The 16,393-nt window shown below is 39.4% G+C and overlaps 1 protein-coding gene across 1 annotated transcript in view; it reads left to right on the top strand.

The window, feature by feature from the left end:
• LOC149465957 (ferroportin-like) overlaps positions 1–16,393 on the top strand; it is a 48,246-nt gene that overhangs the window by 15,817 nt on the left and 16,036 nt on the right. Inside the window, exons 4-6 of the mRNA XM_089673190.1 lie at positions 12,008–12,123; positions 13,420–13,546; positions 15,554–15,808. Coding sequence (XP_089529316.1) covers positions 12,008–12,123; positions 13,420–13,546; positions 15,554–15,808 — 498 coding nt within the window. The remainder of the gene's footprint in view (positions 1–12,007; positions 12,124–13,419; positions 13,547–15,553; positions 15,809–16,393) is intronic.

Genomic DNA, 16,393 nt, shown 5'->3' with positions numbered 1-16,393 from the left:
CCAAATAATTGAATTTATGTTATTCATGTACAGAGCACCAGCATACTGTATGCTCACAGCAGTATGGAATTTGTAAAATTGTTTGCATCAGTCCTTGACCCAATAGAATATTCCAAAAGCAAATTCTGCAGTCCTACAGGCATACATGGTTTCTGAGAATAAAGCTGAACTCTGGGTGGACATAAAAGATACAAATTAAACCCTTTGCTAACAGGGCCATGTTTTTATTTTGTGCGCACATATTAAAATCTAAATTTTTTTATAGAAAATTACTTAAAACCCCAAAACATTAAACATTTTCTGAAAGTAGAAGCCCTATAAAACAAAAATATTGTAGTTGTAAATTTTAATGTAGTATGATATTTATCAAATATATTTTTTTTAGTAAAAAATACACCAAAATGAATTATAGTGCACACAAGCACAATATAATCTCCAATTTTGTATGAATGAAAGATGAGGTCATGTTGAGTAAACAGATACCATATATACTCACCGGCCACTTTATTAGGTACACCTTGCTAGTAACGGCTTGTACCCCCTTTTGCCTTCAGAACTGCCTTAATTCTTCATGGCATAGATTCAACAAGGTGTTGGAAACATGCCTCATAGATTTTGGTCCATATTGACATGAGTTACTGTTGCCTTTCTATCATCTTGAACCAGTCTGCCCATTCTCTTCTGACCTCTGACATCAACAAGGCATTTTTGTCCACACAACTGCCACTCACTGGATATTTTCTCTTTTTTGGACCATTCTCTGTAAACCCTACAGATGGTTGTGCGTGAAAATCCCAGTAGATAAGCGTTTTTTTTAAATACTCAGACCAACCCATCTGGCACCAACAACCATGCCATGTTCAAAGTCACTTAAATCCCATTTTTTCCCCACTCTGATGCTCGGTCATCAGTCATCTTCACCACATCTACATGCCTAAATGCACTGAGTTGCTGCCATGTGATTGGCTGATTAGCAATTTGTGTTACCAAGCAACTGAGCAGGTGTATCTAATAAAGTGGCCGGTGAGTGTATGTCAAGGATAAAAACTGCATGCTTCCACAAAAAGGTGAAAAATTACAGTACTGAAAATAATCAGCAGGAGATACTTTAAAAGCCTTTAGAGTTATTCAGTTTAGAATTAACTATAAATGAGGGATCTAGAAATATTTCTCTCACTCCCACATGCATGGCAATACGCAAGATGTGTTGCACAAATGTTGTTCATATACTGGTGCATGTTTGCATTTGTATGTATATCTGCGGGGCGGTGGAAGGTAAAATTTTGTATTTTAATTTTTTATTATACTCTCATTTTATTTTTTTAACAACTTTTTTTTTTTTTACCTACCTTCATTGCTATCAGAAAGGGCTAACAAGCTCCATATGTAATAGCATTGAGCAGGTGACAGATACACCAACACAACAATGCTCTATTAGACTCCTAATGTCTCTCCCACCCTCTGCTCCAGACAATCATCCAAAGATTGTACTCAAACTGCTGTTTACCTGGTTTTTGATTTTGACATCTCTGAACTAGGATGTGCTCAGAGCTGAGCGCTTCCAGGTTCACACTCTGCACAAGACTTTGCACTATCCTCCTGTTTGACATCCATACAACATTTACTGTCGTCCAGGGCTTCTAGGAGGAGCGGGAGAGTCTGGTAACAAAGAGCAGAATGGTGCACTTTGCGATTCCTGTAAAAGTGATTGAGCAGCTCTACAGCCACCCGATCACTTTTACTAAATAGCCCTGAGCCTGCTTCTGCATCCATGGCTTCTTTTACCTCTTTCAAAGCAAGAACATACAGGACACAATAAGGTTAAGGGGCATTGGGCACTTCCTGTCCCTGAGATGCTCATAGACAAAATGGGGGATGCAAGTGTGATGAGGCCAAGATGGCAAAGCAATAATACCACTGCCATAAGTGTCGACCCCTCCCACTCTGAAAAAAATGTGTTTTTGTCTATGTTCCAGTTGAAGAAATTCCCATGAACTCTGTTGTGGCAGGAAGTGAGAACAAAGGAATAAACAAGGCAAAACCTGACATGGCCTTCTCTCGCTATCTAAAGTGAAAAAAAACATTTCGACTGGAGTATGACAAAGGTCATGATAATAGTAAACTAGTAGTAAAATGCATTTTGCAAAACACTTCTTATAGAGCTGAATGAGACTAAATCCATAGGCAAATACTGTATCTAGAATCTTACAGTTCTCACAGCATTTTCTAATCATTAGTGAAGACAAATTAACTTTGGTTTTTGAATGCAGTAATAAAAAAAATTCAAAGGAACTAGATAGAATTTTTTTGGTGAACAAACAAATTTCAAACTGTGTATGTGGTTTTCATTTGATAAATTTCATTATTTCTAAAACTCACATGTTAAAAGAAAATCAAAGTTTGAAGTACTTTTGAACAACATTCATCATGTCATGGAATGCACTGAAATTTTTTTTGTGCAAATTTTCAAACATTCATTGAAGAATCTACTAGTGCATGGTAAGCTTAACTTTTCTCATCTTACACCTTTGTTTGTGACATTTATAATATATTATGACTAGCCCTCCAACCTAAAGCTAGTCATACCCTAGTAGAATTTTGTTTAAAAGTTTTCCTTTATAAGAAGAATATTCGTTCAATTTTTTTTATTGTTAGTGGGGTCAAATCAACTTTCCTTTTCAACTGCAGTGATGAGAAAATTTAAAGGGCCGGGTGAAAACAGTTATTCAGACAAAAATTTTTTAACCATGGTTTTGTTTTAGGAAATTCCATTCACTACAAAACCAAGTATTAAAAGTACAAATTTTTGTATAATGGTTAATGAGAAACATACGGCTATATTGTTAGACACTCACATGAAGTTTCTGCAGATCTGGCGCCCCTGGCTTGATGTAGCCCAACCATCTAGGTTTGACAATTCCCTTTTGTCGATATAAGATTTTTGTTTTTTTCTCTTCCGTTGCAGTCCCCTGGAGCCCTTTATTTGTCTTTTCTTTCTTCGTTCCTCCTTTTCTCTTCTCTGTTCTGCCAGTTTTCATGATATATGCGTTGACTGTGACTTTTTTCTCTAAGAATCGTACCAGCAATTTTGTATCTACCTGTGGGACTCTCTTGGGAGTCCTGGACATAGAGTTCCAATGTACACGCAGTGAGACTTTGTGTTTTTTTTTTCTCCTGCCCTCTGTTTGTGGACTTTGTGATAATCTTGGCTCTATATTTACTAATTCATTGGTTTCAAACTGCATGCCATTTTTGCAAATTAACATGTTTTATTTTACCTCCTCATATACTGCGCTTGTGTACTCAGCTTGTATTCTCATTTCGACTTCAGTGCATTCATGGTACTATTCATCAAAAAACTTATATGTCTCATTTTTGTTGGTCAGTGATCTTTTTATGACTGTTTCTCTGATGATGTCTTTTCTATAATAAAATCCATTGTAAAAAAAAAACAAAAAAAGTAAAAATTTTTGGGAGGTTTTGATGAAACAGAAGCACATTGATTTCAATGGACTACCTTTATGCAAGGCATGTTAACATGTGATGTAACGCATATTTGTTAACACACCACACAAATGTAAATAGGCCTCACATGCACACACATATATATATATATATATAAAAAATAAAGTCCTGTAAACACATTTAAATGCATGTATGTTATTGCCAGTGTGAATGAGGTCTACTGCTTCCAAACAATTTAATTGCATGTTTCAGTACCTCTTCCATATATAAATGAAGTGGTAACTGTGTGGCTGATGCAAAGCAACCCACAGCCTTTACTTTGATGAAACTATCTTTAGGCATATTTTAAGGACATGACATTTTCTTCCTATTGGTTAGATGTTCTTTACTTAATTTTCTGTCAGCTATTTTAATTCACTGACTCATGGTTGACGCAAAGGGCTCCACCAGATGCATTCATCCAGCAATATTGTTCATGTACAAGACACGTGTGAACGTATAGTAAGTGAATGGTGTGCGATTCAACAATCTGCGTTCTAACACTACTGCTAAGAACACTCTCAGACTCACTAGTCCTTCAGTAGAATACCAGATATTTCATATTGCTGCTTAAAACCAACCCAGGCCCTCCGGTATGAGCTACTCCATAAGGTACAGGATATTTTGTCCTTGGGATTCTTTTAACCTTTTTAATTTAAATCACCTAGCAGTTAAAGCTCCATGGGCTCTGGGGTTTTAGCCCTGCTATATGGGGCTCCAGTGTTTACTTGCACTGTCCATCCCTGCTGCTGCCAGCTTGCCAAACTCTGTGAGAGTCTGACAGCTGCTGCGGATGGGTGGTGCACCTAACGGGACTTATGATTAGTGCAGTATGTGCCCAGGGATGAGTGTCTGGAACTCTGTGTTCTAGGCAGGGGTGGACTGACAACTCATGGGGCCCCCGGGCAATAGGGGATCATGGGGCCCCTGTGTCCTCGCCCACACCCGAAAAAGGCAATGAAAGGTACCAGGGACATCTCATGGGGCCCCCTACTGACCCCAGGCCCTTGGGCAGTGCCCGAGTGCTCGAATGGTCAGTCCGCCCCTGGTTCTAGGCATTCATCTCTGGGTACATACTGCTGTAAATGGAGGTATCCCAGCAGCAGTCAGACTTACTTTTCTTTTTTAGACTTCTTCCCCTTATTTTCACTGATTCTTACTAGGGTTGCTCCAATACCGGTATGCCAGTGCCGATAATAAGCATTTGCATGAGTACTTGTACTCGTTCAAATGCTCTGATACCTAAAACCGATACCTTTTTCATATGATGCGATTTGAGCCCATGCAAAATGAATGGGCTCAAATCCCACTGTAAATAATCACATGTGATTTGAACAGCAATGTGGTGCGATTCCTGTCTAAATAACAAGCGAGTTCCTGCACTGCTCCTGTGTGAACCCAGGCTGAGGTCACTATGAGAAGCCTGTGATTACACAGGAATGGTGTGGGAAACCGCACTGCATTCCTGTTTAAAGTGGAGTTCCACCCAAAAGGGGAAGTTCCACTTTAAAGATTGGTCCCCCGCTTCCCATTAAGGATTGGCACCTTTGGGGAGCGGGGGTGGGGTGGGGTGGTGGTTGGATACCCGAATTTGACAGGTACCCCCGCTCCCACTTCTTCTGCGATTGCCTAGGCGATCAGAAACGGAAGTTGTCCTCCTACCCTACCTCCCCGAAGTCTTGCGGGACACGTGACAGGTCCCAGAAGACAACAGGGCCATTCAGGAAGCGCAACGCTACTCGCGCATGCACAGTGGGCACCCGGCTGTGAAGCCGCAAGCTGCCACAGCCGGGTGCCAACACTAAAGATGCCAGCCTCCTGGAATACAGGAGGGGCAACACGGGATCGTGGGACAGGTGAGGGGCTGTTTTTTTAAAAGTCAGCAGCAACAGTTTTTGTAGCTGCTGACTTTTATTTTTTTACAGAGTGAGTGGAACTCCACTTTAAATCACATGCGATTCTTTGTAGTGTGATTTGAGCCCATTAATTTTGTATGGGCTCAAATCGCACTGCTCAGAAAAAAATAGGTATCAGTAATTGGTATCAGCGAGTACTTGAGGAAAAGTATGGGTACTTGTACTCGCTCTGAAAAAAACTGATATCAGTGCATCCCTAATCCTAATGGTAATCACTTCCTGTCCTAGGGTGACAACACTCATCTATACTACTCTGTCTGGTGAAGCAGCACTGTCGCACTAGGACAGGACTACAGAACATCTCCTCTTGTCCATAACATAGCAGAGAGGTGTTCTGTAGTTCTCCGAGATTGCTGGAAACAATGAAAATAGATTCACTACAGGTTTTTTTTTATTTCATAGATATATCAAAATTTTCTGAGTCACCCAGCCTGACCTGCAGTAACCCGACCTAATTACAGACTCACACAATTACCATGAGTCATACCATAATAAATTTACCTACACTAACACTAGTAGCACACTAGAGGGTGCTACACACCCTTAGAAACTACCAAAAAAACTGAATTTCCCATCAATTGATTCCAATGTATTTCACCAAAATATATCTATAAATTCTTCAAACGAACAGATGAAACAACAGTTATGCCATTGAAAAGCGCTAAGGAGGTGTTGAGGCCAAAAGTAGTGTCGTTGCAGGATAATCATCAAGTGTTTGGCATTGACAAACATGCTTTACCAGTTCTGCCCTTTTCATACTGGGGAGTCCAACTGACAAACAACAAAAGAAGAAAAACAAGAGGACTCAAAAGCCAAGTTCATTAAAAAATAAAACATTTTTTATTGGAAACAAAAATAGTGCCAAATACATACTCACAAAAAGCTGATAGATAATAATGAATTGAAAGAATGGAACCCAAGTGACAGGAGGGTCAAGATGTGGATGTGTATCGTCAAGACCTAGGAATCACGCATACATACATACTGACGCGTTTCGAGGAATGAACCCCCTTCTTCAAAGTTTTTTGTGAGTATGCATTTGGCACATTTTTATTTCCATAAAAGTGCTTATCAAGTAATGGACTAGGCCTTTGCACCCTCTTGTTTTTCAGTGCTCTATAAATATGAAATTAAATAAACAAGAAATGAAATATATAAATTGCTGTATCTAAGCTCTATACTAGAGCTGAATGGCTGTGCCATGTAAAAAGCTACTTCAAGGGCCCATTCATGCTTAAGCATTTAGTTGCAGTGCATTAATGTGCATGTGTTAACGTGTGTTGCACTAATGTAGCCTTTTCATTATGAATGGCCTGTAAACGCACCACAACTAACGAAAACACAGATCTGCCTTTTTTTTAAGGAGCAATGGTAAGTGCACAGTATATGCATTGTGAACTCTGTACAATGCATTGGGGTACAATTTATTGAGGCTACTGTACAATGCATTGGGGTACAATTTATTGAGGCTACTGTACAATGCATTGGGGTACAATTTATTGAGGCTACTGTACAATGCATTGGGGTACAATTTATTGAGGCTACTGTGCAATGCATTGGGGTACAATTTATTGAGGCTACTGTACAATGCATTGGGTACAATTTATTGAGGCTACTGTACAATGCATTGGGGTGCACTGCAAAAAACTGCACATAGTTTGCTATGCATTGTGGTAATATATGTGTTTTAGTGTGTGTCGTCACAATGCACAATAAGCCAAAAGGGAAACTATAATGATTTTGAACCAATTGTGTGCGTTTATTAAAAGTTTATACATATAAATTAATGTTTTTTTATCTGACTTTTATATCTAAATATGTAAACATTTAATAAACATTTAGTCCAGGGAGGGTCCATTGCATAGCAATTACAAAGCATTATGGGTTAATAAATAAAGGATACATAAAAACCATTATACATATGTTTATATGCTCTAATGTTGTCTGCAACAACCAATCAGATTGTAACTGTAATTATTTTAGTGCATATTAGAAGGTTAGATTGAGAATTGTTCCTATGGAAACACTTTCATTAGTTGCCTTACCTCCGCTGTCACAGAATACTCCTACAATCGTTTTTAATCAACTGCTAAATGATTTCTATATCTTGGTGTCCACGCTTACGAATCCGCATATTTATCATTTTTATGTAACCTTCTGGCATTGCAGTAAGGCTCAGATCTGATTTCTTCTCATAATATATATATGTATAATTTACATAAAATTACTCAGTTTGGACAGTTTTGGTGAGAACATTGTTATAGTTTCTCCCAGAGAGGGAATATAAGAGAGAGACAGAGCCCATGCTTATGTTCAGGGTTGTAAATTAAAATTACACTAAGCTCTGGTTTAAAAAAATGCAAATTCTAATGAAGTATATATCCCTAACTCAGTAAAATACCTCCTATTGCTCTCAGCCTCCTCCTTTGCTGCTGTGACCCAGCTTCACATTAGAGGGTGGACACGTTTGTTCTTCACAGTCCCACTGTATGTGTGAACGTATTCACAATGTGTCTTCTGCAATAAAATGCCCTTACCTGCTTGCTCGCTGTCTTCTCTGGGACAGTAAATTGAGGTGTGCATGTGCAGTTCAGCTAACAGCAGTGGGCTGGTCTCTTACAGGAGTGACGTCATCCTGCACCCACTAATGAAGATGGCTGAAGATCAGCACACAAGAGAAGATGCTGGCACTGCCAAGGGACCACAGGAAAGGTCCTCTTTAGTTCAGCTTTAAATAGTGTCTGGGCCTACTAACAGAAAACACTGCCATCATATGCTACAATGCCACAATATACCACATTTCTGTTCTACAGGTGACAGTTTCTCAGTCAATACAAAGGATCAGTGGCAGTAACCTTCCATCCCCCAAATTGGACAACAGTAGTAAACCATTCCTTCCCCAAATTATTGATGGTCAGTGGCATTAGTCCCCTTTAATCATTAGTGGTGGTAAAACATCCCCCCGTCCCAATCATTGTTAGGAAATAAAGGAAATTTCCCCAATGAAACAAACGCAGCCAAATAGACCCAGGACAGAAAGAAAAATTATTGGGGTTTTAACCCCTTCCTACCAAAACTAACGGCAACTTTTTTTTTATTGTGGATAAATGTAGGGAGGGTTATAACCCCTACCAGATTTTTCCCTTTACTTCCTGTCCCATAGTTCAAGCAGGAAGTAAGAAGAAATCCCTCCAAAGTGCGAATTCTCCCAAGCTCCCCCCGGCTAGTCTGGGGTTGTGATGTTGCTCGGTATTGGCGTTCACGAACCCCTGCTCATGGCCTTGTCATCTTTTTCATTTTGTACTCCTCCTTCCTTTTCTATTTCTGTTTGTTTTTGGTGTGGGGGTGGATAGCTGCCTTTGGTTTGAGTTACTGTCGATGTTATACCAATGTTTTTGTCATTTATGTGCCATTGATAGCCCCTGCGTGGGCGCACCTTTTGCTCTGTTGGTGTTAGAGCACTGTTTTCTTTATTTTTTTATGTGCAATTGATGGCCTCTGCATGGGCGTGTCTTGTTGCTCCTGTTTTTTTTACATGTTTATAAACTAATAAAAATCATTGAAATACAAAGTGAGGGAATCCCTTGTTGTCGTCAGGGTCACCAGAACTAATTTCCCCATTGGAAGATTTGCCCTCTATTCATGTTCTGGAGACAACTCAAAATTTTCTTTCACTTTCCTTCTCGATGTTAATGGTAAACAGGACAAATAGTGAGGGTGAATCTCCCTTACGAGAACATGACCAGGAATAAAAACCTGGCAGATGTTTAGCCTTTGATTCTACTTTAAAGTGGCTCTAAACAATATTCTTATTTTTCAAAAATAATCCATACCGATCCGCTACTTAATGGTCATGTAATCAATTCTCCATCAAATTGTTTATTTCTGTGTTTTTCTGCCTCCTTGTAATGTCTCCTTTCCTGCATACTTCCATTTGTTTGGAATGAGCAGTGTACATTAGCAGTGGTCATGTATTACTCTATGCACACTACACATTTCATAGTGCCTAGTCCATCTCAAGAGTGAAGAGGAGAGGGTGCCTGCATTACTCCATACAGTGGGACCATGGAAAACAAATGTAGCCACCCTCTAACAGGACGTCAGACCACAGCAACAAAAAAAAAAAAAAAAAAGGTAATTTGGAGATTTGTTTGGAGGAGGCTGAGAGCAATAGTAGGTACTTTTGTGAGTTACAAATACATACCTGGATAGTATTTGTTAAACCAGGGTTTAGTACCACTTTAATTTACCACCCTGAACATAAGCATTATCTCTCCTTTGAGTTTAGTGTCACTTGACAATATCAACCTTCAGTACTTATATGAAAAGATGACAGTGTGTTATGTCAGCAAACACATGGATTCATTCAAACAGTTTTCACATAACTGCAGTAAAGGTGCTAAATGCCAAGCCTTGCTGCTCTTCACGAACTGTGATAAAACAGAGAGCATACTGTCATAGTAAAGTCTATCAAAACGTGTATTCTATACAATTAAATTATGCTCACACAGTGTAAATCAAAGAGTGTAGCACATAAAACTATAATAAAACAAAGAAGATGACATGTCCCTTGAAGCTCATTAGTTAGGAAGCACAACACTGTATCGTGCGGAACAGGGTTTCTCAACCAGGGTTCCATGGAATCCTTGGGTTCCTCCAGAGTTTGCTAGGGGTTCCCTGAGCAATGAGCAATTTCTGCCTCTCAGATAAGTTCCCACTGACACCATGGATCTTTTTAGCTATGTCTAAAGGGGTAATTCTTCCCAATATCCACAGGTGTAAGGAGCATTCTTCCCACTGACCATCACACTAGTGTATCATAAATTACATAGTTACATAGTTAGTCTGGCTGAAAAAAAGACAAAAGTCCATCCAGTTCAACCATTAAAAAAAGAAAAAAGTTATAATCCTATACCCACAGTTGATCCAGAGGAAGGCAAAAAAAAACCCCAGAAAAGCATGATCCAGTTTGCTCCTGCTGGGAAAACAATTCCTTCCTGATCCCCTGAGAGGCAATTGGATATTCCCTGGATCAACTTTACCTAAAAATGTTAGTATCCAGTTATATTCTGTGTATCTAGGAAAGAATCCAGGCCATTTTTAAGCAATCCATGGAGCTGGTCAGAACCACTGTGAAGAAACTTTGAAGAGTTGTAGATATAGTAATTTTAGCAGGGGTTCCCTGAGACCAGAAAGTAAAATCAAGGGTTCCTCTGTGTTGAAACAGTTGAGAAAGGCTGGTGTGGACATAAAAGTGCAAGTGGAGAGGAGAGTAAAGCCAGGGTTCTACTGGCTTCCACTATGCCACCACAGCTACCGTATTTTTCGCTACATAAGACGCACTTTTTTCCCCCCAGAAAAGGGGGGAAAATGTCAGTGCGTCTTATGGAGCGAATATGGAGCGGTCGGTCCGGTATTTCTACCGCGGCCGTGTCAGAATACCAGGCCGGCCGCTCAGCTCTGCAGCGGGACCTTATGGAGATGACTGCTGACCTTTGGGGAGGTAGGGAGCGGGTACCTGAATTTGACAGGTACTCACTCTTACTTCTTTGTTCTTTGATCTTACCTGTTCCTCTATCCAGCGGCGCGCTGTCTTCCGGCTTCTGTAGTGTGGGCACTGGGCATGACAGCCGGGTGCCAAGTGCGCAAGAAGCGATGCTTTTTGTGAATGGTAAGGCGGTACCTGGGACACATGATAGATCCCAGAAGCCACCGGACCAATCACAAAGCGCAAGTGCCTCTCGCTCATGCGCACTGCGCACCCGGCTGTCATGCCGAGCGCCATTACAGAAGCCGGGAAGACAGCGCGCGGCTGGATCGAGGAACAGGTAAGATCAAACAAAAACTCTGCGAAAGTAAGAGCGGGTACCTGTCAAATTCAGGTACCCGCTCCCCACCTCCCCAAAGGTCAGCAGTCATCTGTACTGTCCGCAGTCTCTGGTCATCCCTGTGCTGTCCGCAGTCTCTGGTCATCCCTGTGCTGTCCGCAGTCTCTGGTCATCCCTGTGCTGTCCGCAGTCTCTGGTCATCCCTGTGCTGTCCGCAGTCTCTGGTCATCCCTGTGCTGTCCGCAGTCTCTGGTCATCCCTGTGCTGTCCGCAGTCTCTGGTCATCCCTGTACTGTGTCCGCAGTCTCTGGTCATCTCCTGTACTGTGTCTGCAGTCCATTAGTTCAGAATTTTTTTTTCCTGTTTTCTGCCTCTAAAACCTAAGTGCGTCTTATGGTCAGGTGCGTCTTATGGAGCAAAAAATACGGTATATAGATTTAATAGGATAAAAACTTTGGTATACACACTCTACTTGTAAGCATGATTCCATATAACAAATTTAATTTCATGGACTTTATGCCTGCGCCACTCCTTGTTGATTGCCTCATTATTTGTATACAATTGAATTTATTGAAACATAAATATGTCATTATTTTACACTGTCAGTTTATACAATAAGAAAAATGAACTGAACAAGAAAACTGATTGATTGCTATAGGCATTAGTACTATGTTTAGTGCAGTAGTTTCCTTCACTTTGGCTTTTGTCCAGCATAGCTAGCTACCCTTTTAATGCAATGTTGCCTTCTTCTATCTGCAGTTGCTCATGCATCACTGTTCATTCAGAATTCATCCGTCACAGCTTGCTGCATAGTCCTGATGCTGGTATTCTCCTATAAAAATGAAATAGAACAGATATGGCATGGATGGCTTACAGTAGGTCTATAGGTTGTATTTTACTGTCATGTCTGCTGCCTTTTGGTGTTTTATTTGTGTAACCTAACTGGATCTCAGACATTGAGGTCCATCAAGTTTGGCTTTTCAGTAGAACAGGATAAGCAAAATATCATACAGGCAGAGTATTCTTCTTTAAAGCAAACCTGTCATAACAAAGCAATATTAGCATACAAACACAGGAGCCATAATTCACTAGAATATACCATTTATTTCTGTAGCATCCCAGAATTATCCTTAAAGGCATCACAATAGGCCCCCAGGAAATTTCTGTAAACGCATACTTCTTGAAAGTCCAGGCATAGGCATGATATAGACACATTGGATGAATTCCTTTGTTCCAAAACCTGGTAAATATGAAAGCAAAATAGAAAGTCATATTTGCATAAGCAGTTTTGGGGGGTTCAGAAGTGCACTGAAGGCTCAATGAATCTATAACCCAAGAACAAAATTCTATTATATTATCTGTCCTTGGACGTGGTGGTTGCACTGTTTTTTATTATCAGATGAAGATCAATTCACTTTTCATGTAATGAAGATGAAGAAAGGAAGCCATGATCTTAATCAAAGCACATTAGCTGTGTGGGTGACAACTATGGCTACCATGGATACAAAGAAGTGGATGAACGTAGATACGCTAGCACTGAAAGTGTGCTTTTAAAGTGCGCAAATAAATGAAAATATAGGCTAAAAAAGACAACTAATGCAGCCACCGCATTTAAGGACTGATAAGCTACAAAATATTAGTTTTGTGTCATTGGGTTTAGATAGTCGTACGGTATGTTACTTGTGTTGCTTTAGATTCATTTATTTTTTTCTAATGTTAGTTCTAAAGCCAAAGCGAAACCTAGGTTTACCAATCTTTTAAAGAATGCTTGGTAATAATATGTTGATTACTTTAGGAAAGGCTTAAAAATTAACATATTAACACTTGTTTCCACTAAACTAGAATGGGTTATAAACCCTAAAAATGTATCATTCCCTTTGATGGTGACCTAATATTTCAATAGTCCATAACCCAAGCCTAGCTAGCCTAACATCCTTGCTTCAAGTGCCTGTGTTCTCTGGCCAGAACTAGAAAAATGATGCTTGGTTGATAAGGACAACACAATCATTTTCTTCTACTTTTTGTACAGAAAATGCAATCTATGTTTAGCAAGATAGAGATGGCAAACTTTGTAGACAGTACTTTATAAGCCAAGCACTTTAGTAAGGCTTGAGAATCTCATTATAAGACAAAAACATTATTTGATTTATGTGTTATGATGTACTTCACAGGTATTCTGCTATGGAGTGGTTATTATTTTAGCTGACTTGGCTAACCTTGCGAGCACGGCATTGACCATAACCATTCAGAAAGATTGGATCGTGGTGATCACAGGAGATAACAGAAGTCAACTAGCTGGTATGAATAAAAAAAATATATAACTGTATGTCTTTGAGTTTTATAATAGCTAAAATGACTCAAATACAACCCAATTACATATACACAGACACACTTGGCATGGTATTTTCTATTCACTGCTGACCGAGGAAGCCTCTGCTCCTTGTATTCCTGAAACTCTGGAAGAGTTCTATTAACCCAAAGCTGGAACAAGAGAAAACTCCCATGTAAAAAGTCCTTCTACGACAGGCAATAGACACATTTGATATGCAACCTTTTACTGCTAATACACTTGTTCACACTGCCTGAGTTTAGGTGGCAATTTACCCGACTTTCCACTTAACCTTTAGACATGGATATCCTTGAAGCTGAAATTAGAAGCTGATTGGATACAATGCACAGTTGCACTATATTTTGCCCTGTCCAGTTTCAGTAAATCAACCCCTATGGCAATTTTTTTATGTGTTTCTTTCATGCTACAAGGAAATTAAATAAAAACACTACATTAAAATATCCTGATTTTTGACAGGCAATCAGAGTGAAGACTGATATATGATATTTATGCTCTATCTCAAAAACTAGAGCTGATGGGGAAAAACTGGTGCTGATTTTGGAGTCAGTTGGTTAAATATGCAGACAGAGTTACTACAATTCTTTCAATTTCAAAACACTTTTCTAAAATAACATATCGCACAACAGCATGGTCAGGAGCCATGCATTCTATTGTCACCTAAAAATGTGGTGCGGTTCTGCCTCTATTGTCACATGAAAAATCTCACTTCAATCACGGCAAACCTCATCGCGTGAAGCGTGTCGGCCAAAAGACTTTCAGGAGCTTCTTTTGGATGACATGCTTCATGGGTATTTGCCACAATTGCAGCGTGATTTATTGCACAACAATCACGGCAGAACCGCACTGGGTTTTTAGGTGCCATTTAGGCACCTGAACATGCTGTTGTGCAATTTGTTATTTTAGCAAAGCATTTTGAAATTGCAGGTGTAACTGCATTGATAGTGTGAATGGGGCCTTAAGGCACCAAAATGTGTGTTGGCCTGTGTAATGATAAGAGAGAAATAGAAAAAAAACCAGACAGAAAATGTAACGTACAAAAAGCTACAATATTATCTGTTTAGTTCATGTTGGGAAAACAAGTTTTAACATTAGTGAACACATTGCACATTCAGCTACACAGTAATTGTTGAGATGTTCTTGCATTTACATGTGCTTTGATGTTTCCATATGCTGTCATTCTGCTGCATGTATGTGTAGGGGTTACTGTTTCTTAACATTAGCATGTCTTTGAAATGCTAATAGATGTCTCAGGCATTGTTTCATAATTCTAGAATGAAGACTTCACAAACCAGTAAATCATGGTTAATTTATGAGATGTGACATACTTCTGCTTCTGCCTTAGGGTTGACCTGTCTCATTCCGCTCTTAAAAAGTCACATTTGTCATAATAATATATGACAACACAGAAGATTTAGTTTAAAATGGAAATGTATCTCAACATTTTTGTTTTGGCTAGAACAGGGAAGGGATAATGATGGCTGTGTCCTTGTTGATTATATTTTCTCTCACTTCCCGTTGTGTCAAAGAAGGAAATATGACAATGAAACACTTTTTGAAATAGGGTTAGAGATTCTGTTACTTACAAAATACATTTTAGCGTTGCTATAGTCTTTGATGTGCAGTTGCCAGTATTTGTTTTATTTTTTCATGGTTTTTTAACTTCAGACATAAAGAGTAGATAAAACAGTAAGGAAGCGTCTTGTTTCATGGTCATCTGAATAATAATTATCATTGTATAAAACAATATGGGTGGAAGCAAAGCGTCTGAAGTTCATTGGTGAAACCATTAAAGAAGGTATCTATTTAATTTTGGATAAAATGGGAAAATATTACAACCTCTAGCAAACAGCAAAACATCCTAAAATAAAATCTTATGCTAACATATTAAACATTAAGATTATGTATTTGTCTAGGTCTGTCCATGTAAATCTGTGTTATTTACTTCCAAAATCTAGGAATGAATGCAACTGTTAGAAGGATGGATCAAGTCATTAACATCTTCGCCCCCTTGTCGGTGGGTCAGGTCATGACTTGGGCTTCCAATGTGGTTGGCTGTGGATTCATTCTTGGATGGAACCTGGTGTCACTGCTTGTTGAATTTATCTTCCTCTCCAGGGTTTATAAAATGGTACCTCAGCTGGCTGTCAAGCCACAGCAATCTATAGGAGAGCATTATATAGAAAGGCAGCTGGAACTTATCAATGTGCAAGGTATGTCCATGGTTTGGAAAAATCCAGTGTACACAAAAACATTCTTTATAGTTCCTATTGACAGAGTTCTTTGGACCTACTGACAAATAAATCTCAGTTTTCTTGGCTTTTTTGGACTTAGAGGATTTTCTGATTTCCAAAGCAAGACAGTATAATTTGTTGTGGTGTCCACTCTACTTTGAGATCATGAGGAGTTAGTGGGAGATGTGCTGTCTCTCTGACCATCCACACCATTGCATCATCATGACTGTCACTTGAAGCATAGGCAGGAATATTCTTTTAGTTCATGAAAGCAGATATTTTTGAATGACATGTTGAGAAGTACAGGCCATACACAGGCCTTTTGTCAATCTCTAACTTGGGTTTGCCTGCCTCCAGTCATTTTTTCTCTACATCTTCCAGGCTAGAATATTCATTTTTCATGCATTGGGTGGCCCCCAATAATGTAACTCCTGAGAATGCACACTGGAATGATACCATTCTCAGCATCTTGCAGATCTTAGGAGTGGGCCAAAAGTGTACACTGTACTGCGCATGCACCGCTTGTAAGCACACAAAAAATATAGCTCAGACAGGAAAAGAGTT

This window comes from Staurois parvus, unplaced genomic scaffold (genome assembly GCF_062004578.1).
Source record: "Staurois parvus isolate SC_StPar_1 unplaced genomic scaffold, SC_StPar_1.0 ptg000136l, whole genome shotgun sequence".
NCBI classification, from domain to species: domain Eukaryota; kingdom Metazoa; phylum Chordata; class Amphibia; order Anura; family Ranidae; genus Staurois; species Staurois parvus.
Note: the sequence above shows the minus strand (reverse complement) of the source record. Positions and strands in the feature narration are given on the sequence as shown.